We start from the raw sequence: 14109 nt of genomic DNA on the forward strand, positions 1-14109 counted from the left end.
GTTTCTCACTTAACTCAAAAGAGGATGTTGATGAGAGCATCAGAGATGTGATCATGCCTTTGGTGACAGGCCTTGCCTGTCCATAAACGCATTAATTGACACTTACTATGACCAAAAGTACCACTTAAACCTGATTATTTCTACCCATGTTTTACATTTGTTTATTTTTAATAAATTGATTATTTGAATTAAGAAGTGGTTGTGTCCTATGTATCATATGTTTATGGTCAATACAGTATTGGAATATTTAATGCAAGTCTGTCCAAGAATTCATGTTACATTAACTCAGTGACGTGAGCAATATAATTATTATATTGTAATATTTTAATAATTCATATTCATAAATTATGAATATTGATATTTGAAATATTACGTCCTGACAGCTGTTACCCAGCTATATTACAGATGGTGCCCCTATGCGAGGCAGACTCTTATTACAATACTGTACGTACTGTAGACATTGATACTAGAAATCATACTTTGGAAAAAAAAAAGAAAATTAAATGATTTTTTTTAAAATGATAATAGTGGTGATAATATAGGCCTATTATTATTATTATTATTATTATTGTTCTTCTTCGTATAACCAAGTTTAGTGACTTAAGATGAACAAATTGTTAGATATCTGTGCTGGGGCGGTCCTGTATGACAAGCTCTGAATGGACCGTAGCTGAATTGAATAGATCAAGCCTATACACCGTATATGTGCCTTGATAAGCCTATACACTGTATAAGTGATCTTATAGCAAGCGGACAATGTCTGCATAATCATAAAATCGTACCCTTGACAATAGCTAAACCGTTTTTCTGCAGAAGCAAAAAGGCTATTGTATAAGAGAAACAAACATGGACGACCGTTTTCCTACGTCCTGACACTGTGAATTGTCAGAAAGTAGCTAGTCTGACTAATGAACAGTGACAAACAAAAAGTCACATTTTTTCGATTAGGTTCGTATGGTAATATGAGTGTATGGGAGCAGTTTGCTACATGTATGTACAGTACGCTTCGTTAAGTCTTAAAGAGTAATTTCACCCATATACTTTTTACTAAATTATGTGAAAGCTGAATGAGTGCATCCACACCCTAAACCTCAAATAGAAGATACCACTAATGAAATCCCTAATCGTGATATTAAGTTATTGCTGCCACCCCTCGTGGTAGTTGGTTTGAGATTCTCTGTGAAACCCCTAAATGAGGTAGCACGTCTGAGATATATCTTCTATATTGTCATTTAGGCTTAGTGGAAAGCTGGATCAGTAAGGAAGACAGCAAAGTATTGCTTTTACCATTTTAATGGTTCAACATGGTTATTTTAGAATGAATAAGTGGTTCACGCTTATCATTGTGAAGTGACACAACCAAGGGCTATCGTTTTTGAGAGTTGTTATTTCCTAACGCCCTGTTGCCAATTGCTCCGAGCGTAAGCTGTTCGTGGGTCATTCAGCAACGAATCTATTTGCCAGTTAGCTAATCGATTTAATTCGTATAGTGTGTAATGCCTATTGCTAATTTGGAGCCTGGGAATTGTCTAGTACCCATAGCGGCTCACGGGATTACAGAAAAACCATTTTGAAAGGTTTAGTATGAATTTAGACTTAAGTGTCTCCCGTCGTTTTTGAGGTGTCCGGTCATTAAATCAGGAGTGAAAAAAACCCAACTGAACTGTTCTTGTCATTGGAAAGGCATTTATGCATTTGCCAGTTTTATACGGTTCAACCTGGGTTTATATTGGTTTCAGTTGTAAACGGCCATTTCAGTTTGGTTTGATGAAATTGGACTTTGATATATAACCACGCTCTTGAATTTCCTGAGGGAATAAGTGCATTCGGGTAGCTTACAGCTACCGTGTGTTGTATGAATTCAACATATTTGGCGGGTGAAGGTTTGCAGCTAGTGTGACTGCGTGGCTACGCAAACACAGCACTGTATTGTATGGATGATACAGTAACCACAAACAGTGTTATCTAGTTGTAAAAACATTAAGTCTTAAGAAATTAGTAATCCCCTGTGCATCCCTTGTAGGTGTTTTGTGTTCTTAATGTGTAGGCACAACTATTGAATAGAACGATACTGTGACGTTTGAAGGGTGCTAGACATGACATTGGCTACAAGTTGATTCGATATTTGATATCTAACCCAAAACATTACTTGGTTGGTTAAGTTGTACCCTTTCGTATTATGCATTCAAATTAGCCTAAATTCTAAATATAGTGCATTCAAATGTGATTGTTCAATTATGCCAAGGTTCTGACCATTGCGGTAAAAGTAAAATTTTAATTCACTACTTTTATTCTGTCCATTTAAAGTTGTAATTTGTTTACTGTGAGGAGAACAACTACATTTGATTGTTTAATTATGGTAATTCATTATTTTATTGTTAGTTCAGAATCTCAATTCCTTGATTTTAAGGGAAAAGGCCATATTAAATCATTCAATTATATTTCTAACTTGAATTAAGGATACAAAGTGATAAAACTACCCTGCTAACATATCAGTGGCTTTTGCAGCTGCCTCCAGAGTAGATTTATGGCCCCATTGGAAGCTCTGGTTCCCTCTTTAAATTTCAACTGGGAGTCCAAATTATAAAGTAGTTTATTTTACCCCATCCTGAATCCTAAATTCTTCTGACTTGTGTCAAGTTCCGCTGCAGTGAATCAAGGCCTAAATTAATGTTAGAAGTCAAATTGTACATACATTTTGAAACACAGTAGAAAACTAGTAGGTTTCTTGAAACTACTGGTGTCCTATTGTGAACCCTATAGTCCTAATTTGTAATTGATCACAATGTCATGCTACAACCCCTGGGAAAGTAAACTCACTCCTGCATGTCTATTTGTGGGAAGCGTTGTGCTGAGACTACTGTTGTGATAATTAGTGAACTAGGTTTGCTATTATTTAAACAAGGCGCAGTATGCTACACCATATTGTGTCCGTGTACGGGTAGTTGGGATTGTTACTCCCAACACAACAATATGTTGTGACAAGCCACGGACCAAATACCACAGTAGTCATAGCACATTCTCCCTGAAGTTAGATAAATAACTTTTACAATCTAGACAACTTGCCAAACGTTTGAGTTTTGAAATTTAAAACAGTATCATTGTTATTCAATAGAACTGTATGTGCTAGAATGTATCACTCTAGTGATATGGGGTGTACGTTGCGGGATATGCAAATTATTTTACTTTTTGTTTTTGTATTTAACACCCCTCCGACGACTAAAGGGGGTCCGAGATCAAGAAAAATGTTTGGCAAACAAGGGCCAAACATGGTTGACCTTTGTCCGTCCCTGGCCAAATGAGCAGGGATTCGTGCACTGTACAAAGCTTAGTGGTATTTGTTTTTAAGCATAATAAGTTGTGGGTGAACCATGAGCCTTGATTCCTCGCCCCTGATCAGGGTGGGGATGAAAGGGGCTCTGCAGTCACTTTTACAACTGTGACATTAGTCCCTCTTGCCACAGTTCATAACAGAGTCATGAACTGTTGATCTGTGATAGGAGGAACAATGGCTGTAATGTTTAAAACACTATACCAATTTGCTAGGGACAGTAACCCACATGTGCATATCCCTGTGAAGTACAAATATGGTGCAAGACCAATTTGTGAATCTAAGGCCACCATTCTGTCTCTATAGGCAAGAAATAGAACATTTGCTCTTCATGTTGAAGTGTGTTGTCGGGACTTTGAGTAAATTCAAAGTCAACAATAGAGCATTGTTCTTTTGCCACAGAGTAACCACTTTTTTTTAGAGAGTGCAGACATGCATCTCAAATATGAAGCTTTGTTGACTAAACTGACTGTTGAGTAGCTCAAAACCATAGGTTCTGCAATAGTAAGAGATGACGGTGACGTTAGAACGTCTGGGTGTGACTTGCTTGGCAGAGAGTGTCTGTGGGGTTCCACCTTGATTGGCTTACGAGCACATGGTGAAACGACAGTCACTCTCAGTGACTACCACACAGCGTGGGGGGGGGGGAATATGAGCCCTCCTTCCATCTCAGAGTCACAACAGCCGCTACAGGGACCTTGTTGGTTTCTGTTTAGATAAACCCTATCTGACTGAGATTGTGACCGGTTAAGGACAGTAGTCCACGTGTGTAGCAAGGATGGTGCGAGACCAACTTGTGAAACTAATACCGCTGACCTGTCATGCTAAAACTGTTGAGTCATTTTTCCGCTATGCCGGAAAGATGCAGGTTAGTCTGTTGTTTTCCCCTAGAAAACTTATGGCGTGTATTTTGTGAGATATTTATGGCGCTGGCTAAATATAACATGGTGGTGTTGTGGTTTGAGAGAAACCAGTGAGCTTTCTCCCTCAACACAGGTAAAAATCCCACTTAGACAAAGAGCTGGTGTGGGACCCTTAATTTTTACTACATTCCAAAGCCATTTGGTTGCTTCTTAAGTGTATGTATTTTAGAGGTTCGTAGCATATGATATGTATGGTTCGTGTTTCTTTGTTAAACGCGCAAAAAGCACTCTCTAATGTTACACCATGAAAAAGAAGTCGGCCCTATACATTATATAGCCTGGTAGGAATACCAACACATGAGTTTTACACTCCTGTTGCATTTAGTTAACAACCTCCAGTACCTGGTGTTGGTTTAGGATTTGGCTCAGTATACCCTAACTGAACCCAAAATGGCATTTTAAAAATACACCTTGTATTATGCCCTCCCTGAGATTGTTGCCTTCACATTGCCATATACTGTGAATATTACCTTACATGCAACAAAGCCCACTGGGAGGGACGCCTGTTTTCGTTTTTATTATTATTATTATTTATTATTTATTATTATTCCGCAGATAAAATTAAGGGCTGAAATAATTCTGATACTGCACTATGGTATATTGGGAATTGGGAATGAGTTTGGACATTGCCTTTGGTTGATGATACAATCCATTGAATTAAATCCTTCAATCAGGTAACGTCATTGACTTGTATGCAAATGGGAAAATGAAAAGAGAATGATCTGCCACACAAAGATCAGGTGCTTTTCAAATGCAAGTCTATGGTTTGATTCTACTGAGTCCTATATCAAAATTAGATGAGCATTTAATTCCCTATTTTGTATTAGTTATTGATAACTCTGAGCAAAGATGACTCGTCTATTTGTATTAGTTATTAATAACTCTGAGCAAAGATGACTTGTCTATAATGGAGTCAGTGTTGGGTTCAGCTCATACCTTCCCATATTGTATGCATCAGTTAATGCGTGTTCAGTATCAGTATTATTAAATAAAATGGCCTAAAGCTCAAAAGTATACAGTATACCCAGCCCGACATGAATTGTGCACATTCAACGACGTTGGCGAACCCCACCCTGGTATACATTTGACAATTATAGGGATACCGGTACATTTATGTTTTGGGTGTTGTTGCAAACACTGCGTCAAGCCTGGTGGTCCCTCAACTCCACAAAAGGGGGGAGGGGTCAATCACCCAAGTGCTGTGCTATCACCCTATCATTGCCAATTGTTGACCAGGTCTGCCAGACAGCATCAGTGGGGGGGGCAGCATCACAAAGTGCTGCAAGACATTATTTTCTAGCCAACCAATTGGAAAATATATAAAGGCTCAATGATGTTGGTATCTAATCAATTGTTTGTAGTTTATTTACTGTAGTATTGAGACAAAACTCTGACCTCTACCTAAACAATTAAAAATGTACAACTACATAACCATAGGTTCTAAACAAGTGCCTGCAGTGACACAATAGTCTGATTTTAAACCATAACTAGATCAGTCTGTTGCCACTCCAGCAGGAACAAGTGAAGGCATGTATTAGCTCATACAAATGAGATTATTTAGAAGCAAAACAAAAAAAAACAAAAACACAAAAATACATATCTAAAAGAAACACACCCTCGTCAAGTGGGGAGGGTCCATTCACTTGTGTTTATTAATACTTGGAAAGTTTTGTTTGTTTTGTTTTTGTAGTTTTGGTTCTCACAAAACCAATGAAAGTTCCTTTCGTTTTGTTTTGTTTATTTCATTTTGAGCGGCTTAATCCTTCACTAAGAAGCCGATCTCTGGTGCTATGCATGCTACTCCCTGTTTTGTCCTAGCTAGGTCAAGAGGGGTCACTTTCACTTAGTCCCTGAAATGTAAGCTGAGACATCTGCCTCATTTCTCCCCTGCCACTAAGACGTTAAGGGCCCCCAAATAGACAGTATGCTCTATCATGTATGGGCAGAAATACTCCTTACACCTTCTTTCTTTCACCTCTGTACTTGCATGGAATGCCTGCATTGAATGTGTGAGCGTGATGGTGTGCCATGATTTACATGTAAGGATGATTACATACCATACCATACCATACCACAGAGACTTGAAAGACTATGCACAGTGTCCTGCTGCTATACCACTACGTGCCCACATGAGACACAAGGGACACAGCCAATTTTTGGAGTAATTTTCTGACTGCCTTTTTGTTTTATACTCCTAGACGGATGAAACCATGATGACATCATGGGTCCATCGCCTATGACTAATGGGGGGATATGTAGCCATCGTGCAGTCAATACATGGTTGCCCAAAATTGTATCTTGTATCATTTTTAAATATCAATGGATATTGGTCATAATTAGCTAACCAGGCCTCCTTCCTAAGGCCACACTTCAGCGAACCTCCTTCCTGCCTTCTAGCTGACTTTACAATGACCCTCCTTGCCCAAGCAAGACCCCTATCAATCAGCGTAAAAGAGACAGAAGTCTAGATAAGACACCTCACTGGAACCCTGGACATTTCATTTCCCCTCTGTGGAATGCGCATCGCGTCACAGTATTGGCTCTGACCAAGCACAATGGAAGAACAAAGAATGTGATTAAAACTGCATATGCTATAATATTCTGTGATCTGAGAATATTCCATTGTCATGGTGTTCACTGTACTGCAACAATATCTTAACTGTGACAGTTTAAATGCGATTTTTCTCCTGTTAATTACATTGCTTCCTTACTGACTTTCTAGTTGACATCAACCTGTCATGTTTGGTAGCACACTAAAACCAAGTGTATGCAGAGTCTGGATCCATGGTCAGATGTATTAATTTTCTGCATGATAGTTTAATTAATAAAGAGGTTAAATTGATCAGGTCCATGAGACAGCAGTTCAAAGTGGGTGTAACATTATGACTGGAAAAGACAGCCCTTTTCCTAAGGAGGGGGGTCTGCTGTGAGCCCCAAAGCAGGGCAAAGACTGGGGCAATCTTTCTCCTCTCTCTCTTGTCCTGGTGAACGTTTGCCTGAACACTACGTGCCTATAGGGGAAGCCCCACTAGGCCCTGCCTGGGTTTCAATCCTGCCCCATGAGGTCAGCGTGCAGCCGAGTCAGGCCTGCCGATGCTCTGACCCGCTCCGGCTGTCGCCCTCTTTCTACTGCAATCACCACGCAACCTTCTACAACCCTGCGAGATGCCACTCACAGGAGACGGCGGACTGACCGGAAAAGCCAGGCTCCAGCCTGACAACGCCCTGCTCTACTCTCTCTGCGGCCATGTCGCCAGCCTGCCAACGACCTACTCCGGCTCTCCTGCCGTCTCTCCTGTGCGCGCTCTCTGCACGCCCCGGTCCACAGTGGCAAAATGGCTGTGGAAGAAGATGGACGGTTCTCCCCTCCGGCTACAACAGGCCACTGCCTTCAAAACACTGGTTACCCCTGGGGGTACACTACAGTTTAGAGTCAGGGGACACTGCTCAACCCATGAGCAAAACCGACGCCACATGCCGACAGCCTCTGATACCCGGCGAAAAGGTTGTATGAAACTGAACATGAAGTTATGGCACACAACGAATGGGAATATGAATGTGTTGGTTCGCGCCTCTGGGCGGACATTCTGTCTCTCCTCAGTTCACCACTACAGCTTATCCATAAGCAACTGTTAGCCTACCCGGCCAAGATCTGTTTATTCTCTTTCTCCACACGATATCCTAAACTAAAATTTACCTTATTTTACTAACACTTTAGCCTACTTCCGGTGGGCGTACTAAATTTGTTTTATTTTATTTTTATTTCAAAACTGATGTTTCTCACTTAACTCAAAAGAGGATGTTGATGAGAGCATCAGAGATGTGATCATGCCTTTGGTGACAGGCCTTGCCTGTCCATAAACGCATTAATTGACACTTACTATGACCAAAAGTACCACTTAAACCTGATTATTTCTACCCATGTTTTACATTTGTTTATTTTTAATAAATTGATTATTTGAATTAAGAAGTGGTTGTGTCCTATGTATCATATGTTTATGGTCAATACAGTATTGGAATATTTAATGCAAGTCTGTCCAAGAATTCATGTTACATTAACTCAGTGACGTGAGCAATATAATTATTATATTGTAATATTTTAATAATTCATATTCATAAATTATGAATATTGATATTTGAAATATTACGTCCTGACAGCTGTTACCCAGCTATATTACACAAGCCTATCTCAAACCCAAAGTACGGGTATTCCCCTTTAGCTGCGTGGCAGATATTTGTCTTAAGTTCTCACACAGAAAGACTGGGGTTTAAATAAAGACCCATGCAAAAATGTTCGAGCTATGGAACACTCATCTATGAAGTTTGAGCTATGGAACACTCATCTATGAAGTTTGAGCTATGGAACACTCATCTATGAAGTTTGAGCTATGGAACACTCATCTATGAAGTTTGAGCTATAGGACACTCATCTATGAAGTTTGAGCTATGGAACACTCATCTATGAAGTTTGAGCTATAGGACACTCATCTATGAAGTTTGAGCTATGGAACACTCATCTATGAAGTTTGAGCTATAGGACACTCATCTATGAAGTTTGAGCTATGGAACACTCATCTATGAAGTTTGAGCTATAGGACACTCATCTATGAAGTTTGAGCTATGGAACACTCATCTATGAAGTTTGAGCTATGGAACACTCATCTATGAAGTTTGAGCTATGGAACACTCATCTATGAAGTTTGAGCTATGGAACACTCATCTATGAAGTTTGAGCTATGGAATACATACAGAATAACGACATTAGAAATGGTATGCATTAGGGTTCATATAATTTACTGTGATTTCACTACCTTCTGTTCCATGAGGTTCTGGACCTTCTCAGCCTCCTCCTGGTTGGCGAGCTGAACCTTGTCCCATTCCTGCTGGTATGCCACCTTCAACCGGTTCTCCAGCTGAGCCAGGTTCTCCTGGTGCTGCTCCTGCAGCGCCTGCAGCCTCTCCTCCAGACATCTCCTCATCTCCTCCCTCTCCTGCTCCACACGCTGGCATGACTGCACCGAAGACACTGCAGGGGAACACACACACGGTTGGTACTGTATTATCGATGAGGTTTTATCCGATACTGGTGCTAAATCGCTAAAATATTTAACCTTTAAGACCCGAGTCCGATTCTAATGTCTTCTAAATCAGCTGATATCCGATTAAATGCGTGGTCAAATTCTTATTTATTCGGTGAAAGTTGCACACGGTGTGATATACAATCTAAGTTTACCATAAACACATTTGTTTTCTGGGAGCCTGCTGTCAGTGCTGTCTTACTTTGTACCGATTCTAGATCAGCCTAAAACATTGTACAAGTTACACGGCACTATAATACAGTACCCATTTGGTACTAAGTATGGTAATTACTATACCACTATAACATCTGTCAGGTGGAAACCTCATACACTATGTCAAAACCGTTACCTTTCAGGATAAAAAAAAATATGAAAACAATCACACCCATGTGATACACCCGCATGATGATGATATATAGACACAGTAACGGGGCTGTTACAGACTAATTTGGGCGGCTGTGGCTCAGGAGGTAGGGCATGTCGTCCAATGATCCCTGGATTGGCGGTTTGAATCCCGGCTGTCCTTGGCAAGACACTGAACCATACATTGCCTCCAATGAGTTGGTCGGTGAGAGCTTGCCACCATTGGTGTGTGAATGTGGGAAGTGAGGACGCTGACGTCGACTGTTCACCGCTTCACCTCCCAATGTATGAATGAATGAACCATTGTAAAGCGCTTTGAGAACTAGGAAAAGCGCTATAAAATGCAATTCATTATAGACAAACACACACACACACAAAGTCACATGTCGGCGACCATTAGACACCCAAAGTCACATGTTGGAGTGGTTATCAAAATTAGCAAAAGTAGCAGAAAACTAAAATCGAAAAAGCCCAAAACGTATTGATTTGCATCATGTTTCGAGCTTGCGGATCGGTTACTTTTGAGTGACACTGTAGTATCATGATCAAGTAGGGCATTAATTTACGAAAAAACTAAAAAGTTATGCTGTGCATTTTCAGAGCATGCTGATATAGGTTTTAAGTGGTTAATGCATATCACTGCCACAGCTGGTCATTTTTCCTCCCCTGCGTATCAGTTTGTTTATTGTTGTATCCCAGCTGTTGTGAGAACCATTGCATAATCATGTGTCTCCATTCCATAAAGCAGAGGACATGTGTCTCCAATGTGAATGATTGAATATAGGAAAATGCCAGTGGCTGCCCAGAAGCAGCACGTCTTGCCAGGCGGGCTGGCAGGCAGGCTGGCATTGGCCTGCTGGTGCTGATATACAGTAAGAGCAACAACAGCTGTGGACAACATGTGAGTGGGTGCAGCAGCTTATTACCACTCATAGAATAGATAAGAGAGGTTCTTTATTTAGAGATGGTCAAAACGCTTTCCATGTGCTGTCGAGTGTGTCACATGTGACATAGTGTAGTACACAGTTTCCCAAACAGTGGGTCGGGAGTCTGGACCAATCTGGGCCGCGAGTAAATATCCAATTTTTGCTGCGCTCCATTGCGACGCAATGCTTGTGAAATGCTTTGGCCATGTCTCGCGACCCCCGCCTCGCCCCCTCCCCCCTCCCCACCACCAATACAAACAGACTGCAAAATAATAATTAATAATAGAGAAAATATATCATAAATGAATACTGAAACCAGATATAATCATGACGACCCACGGGTTGAGAACCCCTGCTGTAGTACATCTCGTATCGTTGCTGTTCGGGCAGAAACCTAAACTTGCAAGTTGAATTAAGCCCCTAGGCTACTTCATCAATACTACAGTGTCATACTAAAGTAGCAACAATAGGCGATCTACAAGCTCACTAGTGTTGCCATCTTTTAAAAACATAGTGAAAGTGGTTATGTCTGTGGGTTTCATAAATATTGAACCAATGAAAAGGATTAATGAGAGGTTGTGCCCAAATTATAACTTAAACTACATTGGATCCACTGACATATACAGGATCTTTTCTCCATTTCCTGAAAACGAACAGTTTAGAACTTTAGGACATACAAGGTTTCCACTTGACGGCGATATATGATATTATCTACAACCCTGGTGATACATGGACGGACCAGTTAAGTAAGTAAGCTAGAGAGCAAGTAGGTCGGAGTGACTTCTTGCCGGGCGTCTGTCCCTTTTACAATGAGCTCGACCCTCTGGCAGATCTACAAGCTCACATCGCAGCAACACGTGTTGTCAGCTTGTTTCGTCAAAAAGGTTTGGTGTAAAGGGGGAAAAAAAAACCCATAAAACATTGAAGACCACTGTCGTAGGGTTTACATGGGTAAATAAATAAACACAGAAAGTAAGCTCATAAGAACCATGGAACACAATAAACCACCGCATTGTGGAACACTTGATATAAGACCACCATAATGTTGCTATCGGGTGTGAAACCTTGTATGTCCAGAACTGTTTGGAAAAGGAAAAAAAATAACCGGTTGTTCCAATGGAGTCATTTAGTCACAAGCTCTTGAGATTACTTTTCATTCGTTCAATATTCATAAAACCCACAGAAATGCTTAACCACTACTAAAAACAAAACAAATTACAAGCTCAATTAACAGATCACAATGAAACACTAACTTCACAAAGTTTGTGCCACACTTTAACATAAGACATTTAACATAAGACATATGAAGGTCCAAGGTATCTTCTGTCCAACAGCAATAAAATGTATTTACATCATGTACAACAGATGCTTTTCTAAGACAAATTCTCACACTCAGTTGAGCCAAACAAAGCATGGTGATCTGCATCGCAGCGCTAATGTAAACACATCCCTCACAATGCTCAGTCCGTTGTTTGGATAGAACTTGAAAATGTGAGGGGTTTAAAAGTGCGACAAAGCTTAGCACTGCCGTTTCTGAAATTGTTTTTACTCATTTTGACAATATAATGTCCCAAAAATTCAATGTTTTTGTTATAGTTACACAAATGTGTACTACATGCCAACCAGACAAGTCCTCAACCACCCAACACTGACCTAGACCAGAGGGGAAAGGATTAGAACAGCATCAGAGGCAGGGAGAGAAGCCAGGCTAACATCGGGAGTCTGTCTATCAGATTTGGCGTGCACATGGTTCCAGCTCCACGAACAGAGCCCGGCATTCCTCAGCCATGTGTAACAGTGAGGCGCGCGGGCGGGCGGACACACACACACACACACAACACACACACACACACACACACACACACACACACACACACACACACACACACACACACACACACACACACACACACACACACACACACACACACACACACACACACACACACACACACACACACACACACACACACACACACAGAGATTCAATCTCCTTTAATGATAAACCTGGGTTTATGTTTGCACTACTACAGCCATGGATCAAGACAGTGCAAGAAGCAAGAGATCCATGTTAACATGCGGCTGTGAGTTGAACTAATAATAATATATCACATATTTGGCCGTGGTCCAAACACACAATGCTGGAAGGAAGGCTATAATTGGAAGCTGCCTGTGGGTGAACTGAAGTGACATCACTGATACGAGCTGGGAGGGACGCGGGCGCATTTTCGGAGCCCGGCACGGTCATATAAGCCAGCATGGTTCTCAGCCTGTGGATCAGGGCCCACGGGGCCACCCATCTGACCACCCAAAAGGCAAGAAAGATTTTTTTGAATAAATATTTGTTGTAATATCATTGGCGCTCAAGTGGTGCAGTTGTAAAGTGCCTGCCGACAACTGCAGAGGTCAGTTATGAAAGTCTTTGTGTTTTATCAATTATTTGGGGGCCCCACTTGCAATATCCTGACAGCCCCAGTCCGCAGGTTGAGAACCAGTGAGTCAAGCAACAAACAGAAGCTGGTTAAGTGGTAAACAGACTTGTAACCTTGGTAAAGAGAGTTCCTTGTGGACTTCCTGACCTTGCGGTTCAACATGTGCAAACAATACGAGGGTCATTGAGGCTCCTGGAATGCTGAGAGGGTTGAAGTTTCAGGGTCTAAAGACCAGTCATGTGTTTAAGTCCCGAGTTCATGGGTTTGGGGAGGGCCTCCACACTATTGCTAGTAGGGTCTATTATACATACACATTTATGGTCTATTATACATACAGTGTATCACACACACACACACACACACACACACACACACACACACACACACACACACACACACACACACACACACACATCCATCCACCCCCCCCCCCCCCCCCCCCCCCCCCCCCCCCCTACAACATGATGTCACGCTGCGGTGGTAAGCACTTCACCCAAAAACATATCTCCGTTTTTACTAACAGAAATGGTGGTCACCTTATCACCTAAAACAGAGTATGAATAGGCCTTAATTAAGAGCCTCAGGTGGTTTGACATAATATCACTGGAAGCGGGAAATGGGCTATATGTCTGGCTGGACAGCCAGATAAAAATAATGGCACTGGAGCATAATGGCAATCTGACAAAAATAATGGCACTGGAGCATATTGGCAATCTCTGACAAATGTGAGCCATTTTCAGAAAAAGGCTTACGAGTCCTGCTCCTGAGATGCACCGGACCAGCCTGAACCTGGCTTTTTGTTGCGGTCGAACCCCCGATTGTTCCAGACACACAGACTCAGAGGAGGGATGACAGGCAGACGATACAGACTTGCTCCTTAGAGGAGGACACAGAAGCAAGCAGCCTGTAAATCTAATTAACTGACGGGAGCAAAAAAGGGCCAGTAGAAGAAGTGCTGTTGTACGAAACAACATTTCTCTCAGACGACTCTTGGAATTTAATTGAAAGGGTGTACATTTATGAAAACAAGACCGGTTTCATAAACACACATGGCCA

The 14109-nt window shown here is 41.3% G+C and overlaps 1 protein-coding gene across 3 annotated transcripts in view; it reads right to left on the reverse strand.

The window, feature by feature from the left end:
• The window catches only part of mtus1a (microtubule associated tumor suppressor 1a), a 60884-nt gene that overhangs the window by 12903 nt on the left and 33872 nt on the right, over positions 1-14109 (reverse strand). For all 3 annotated transcript variants that reach the window (XM_079504978.1, XM_079504979.1, XM_079504980.1), the window contains one exon: positions 9066-9280. In XM_079504978.1, the coding sequence (XP_079361104.1) occupies positions 9066-9280 (215 nt within the window). The remainder of the gene's footprint in view (positions 1-9065; positions 9281-14109) is intronic.

This window comes from Electrona antarctica (genome assembly GCF_951216825.1).
Source record: "Electrona antarctica genome assembly, chromosome: 1".
Lineage (NCBI taxonomy): Eukaryota > Metazoa > Chordata > Actinopteri > Myctophiformes > Myctophidae > Electrona > Electrona antarctica.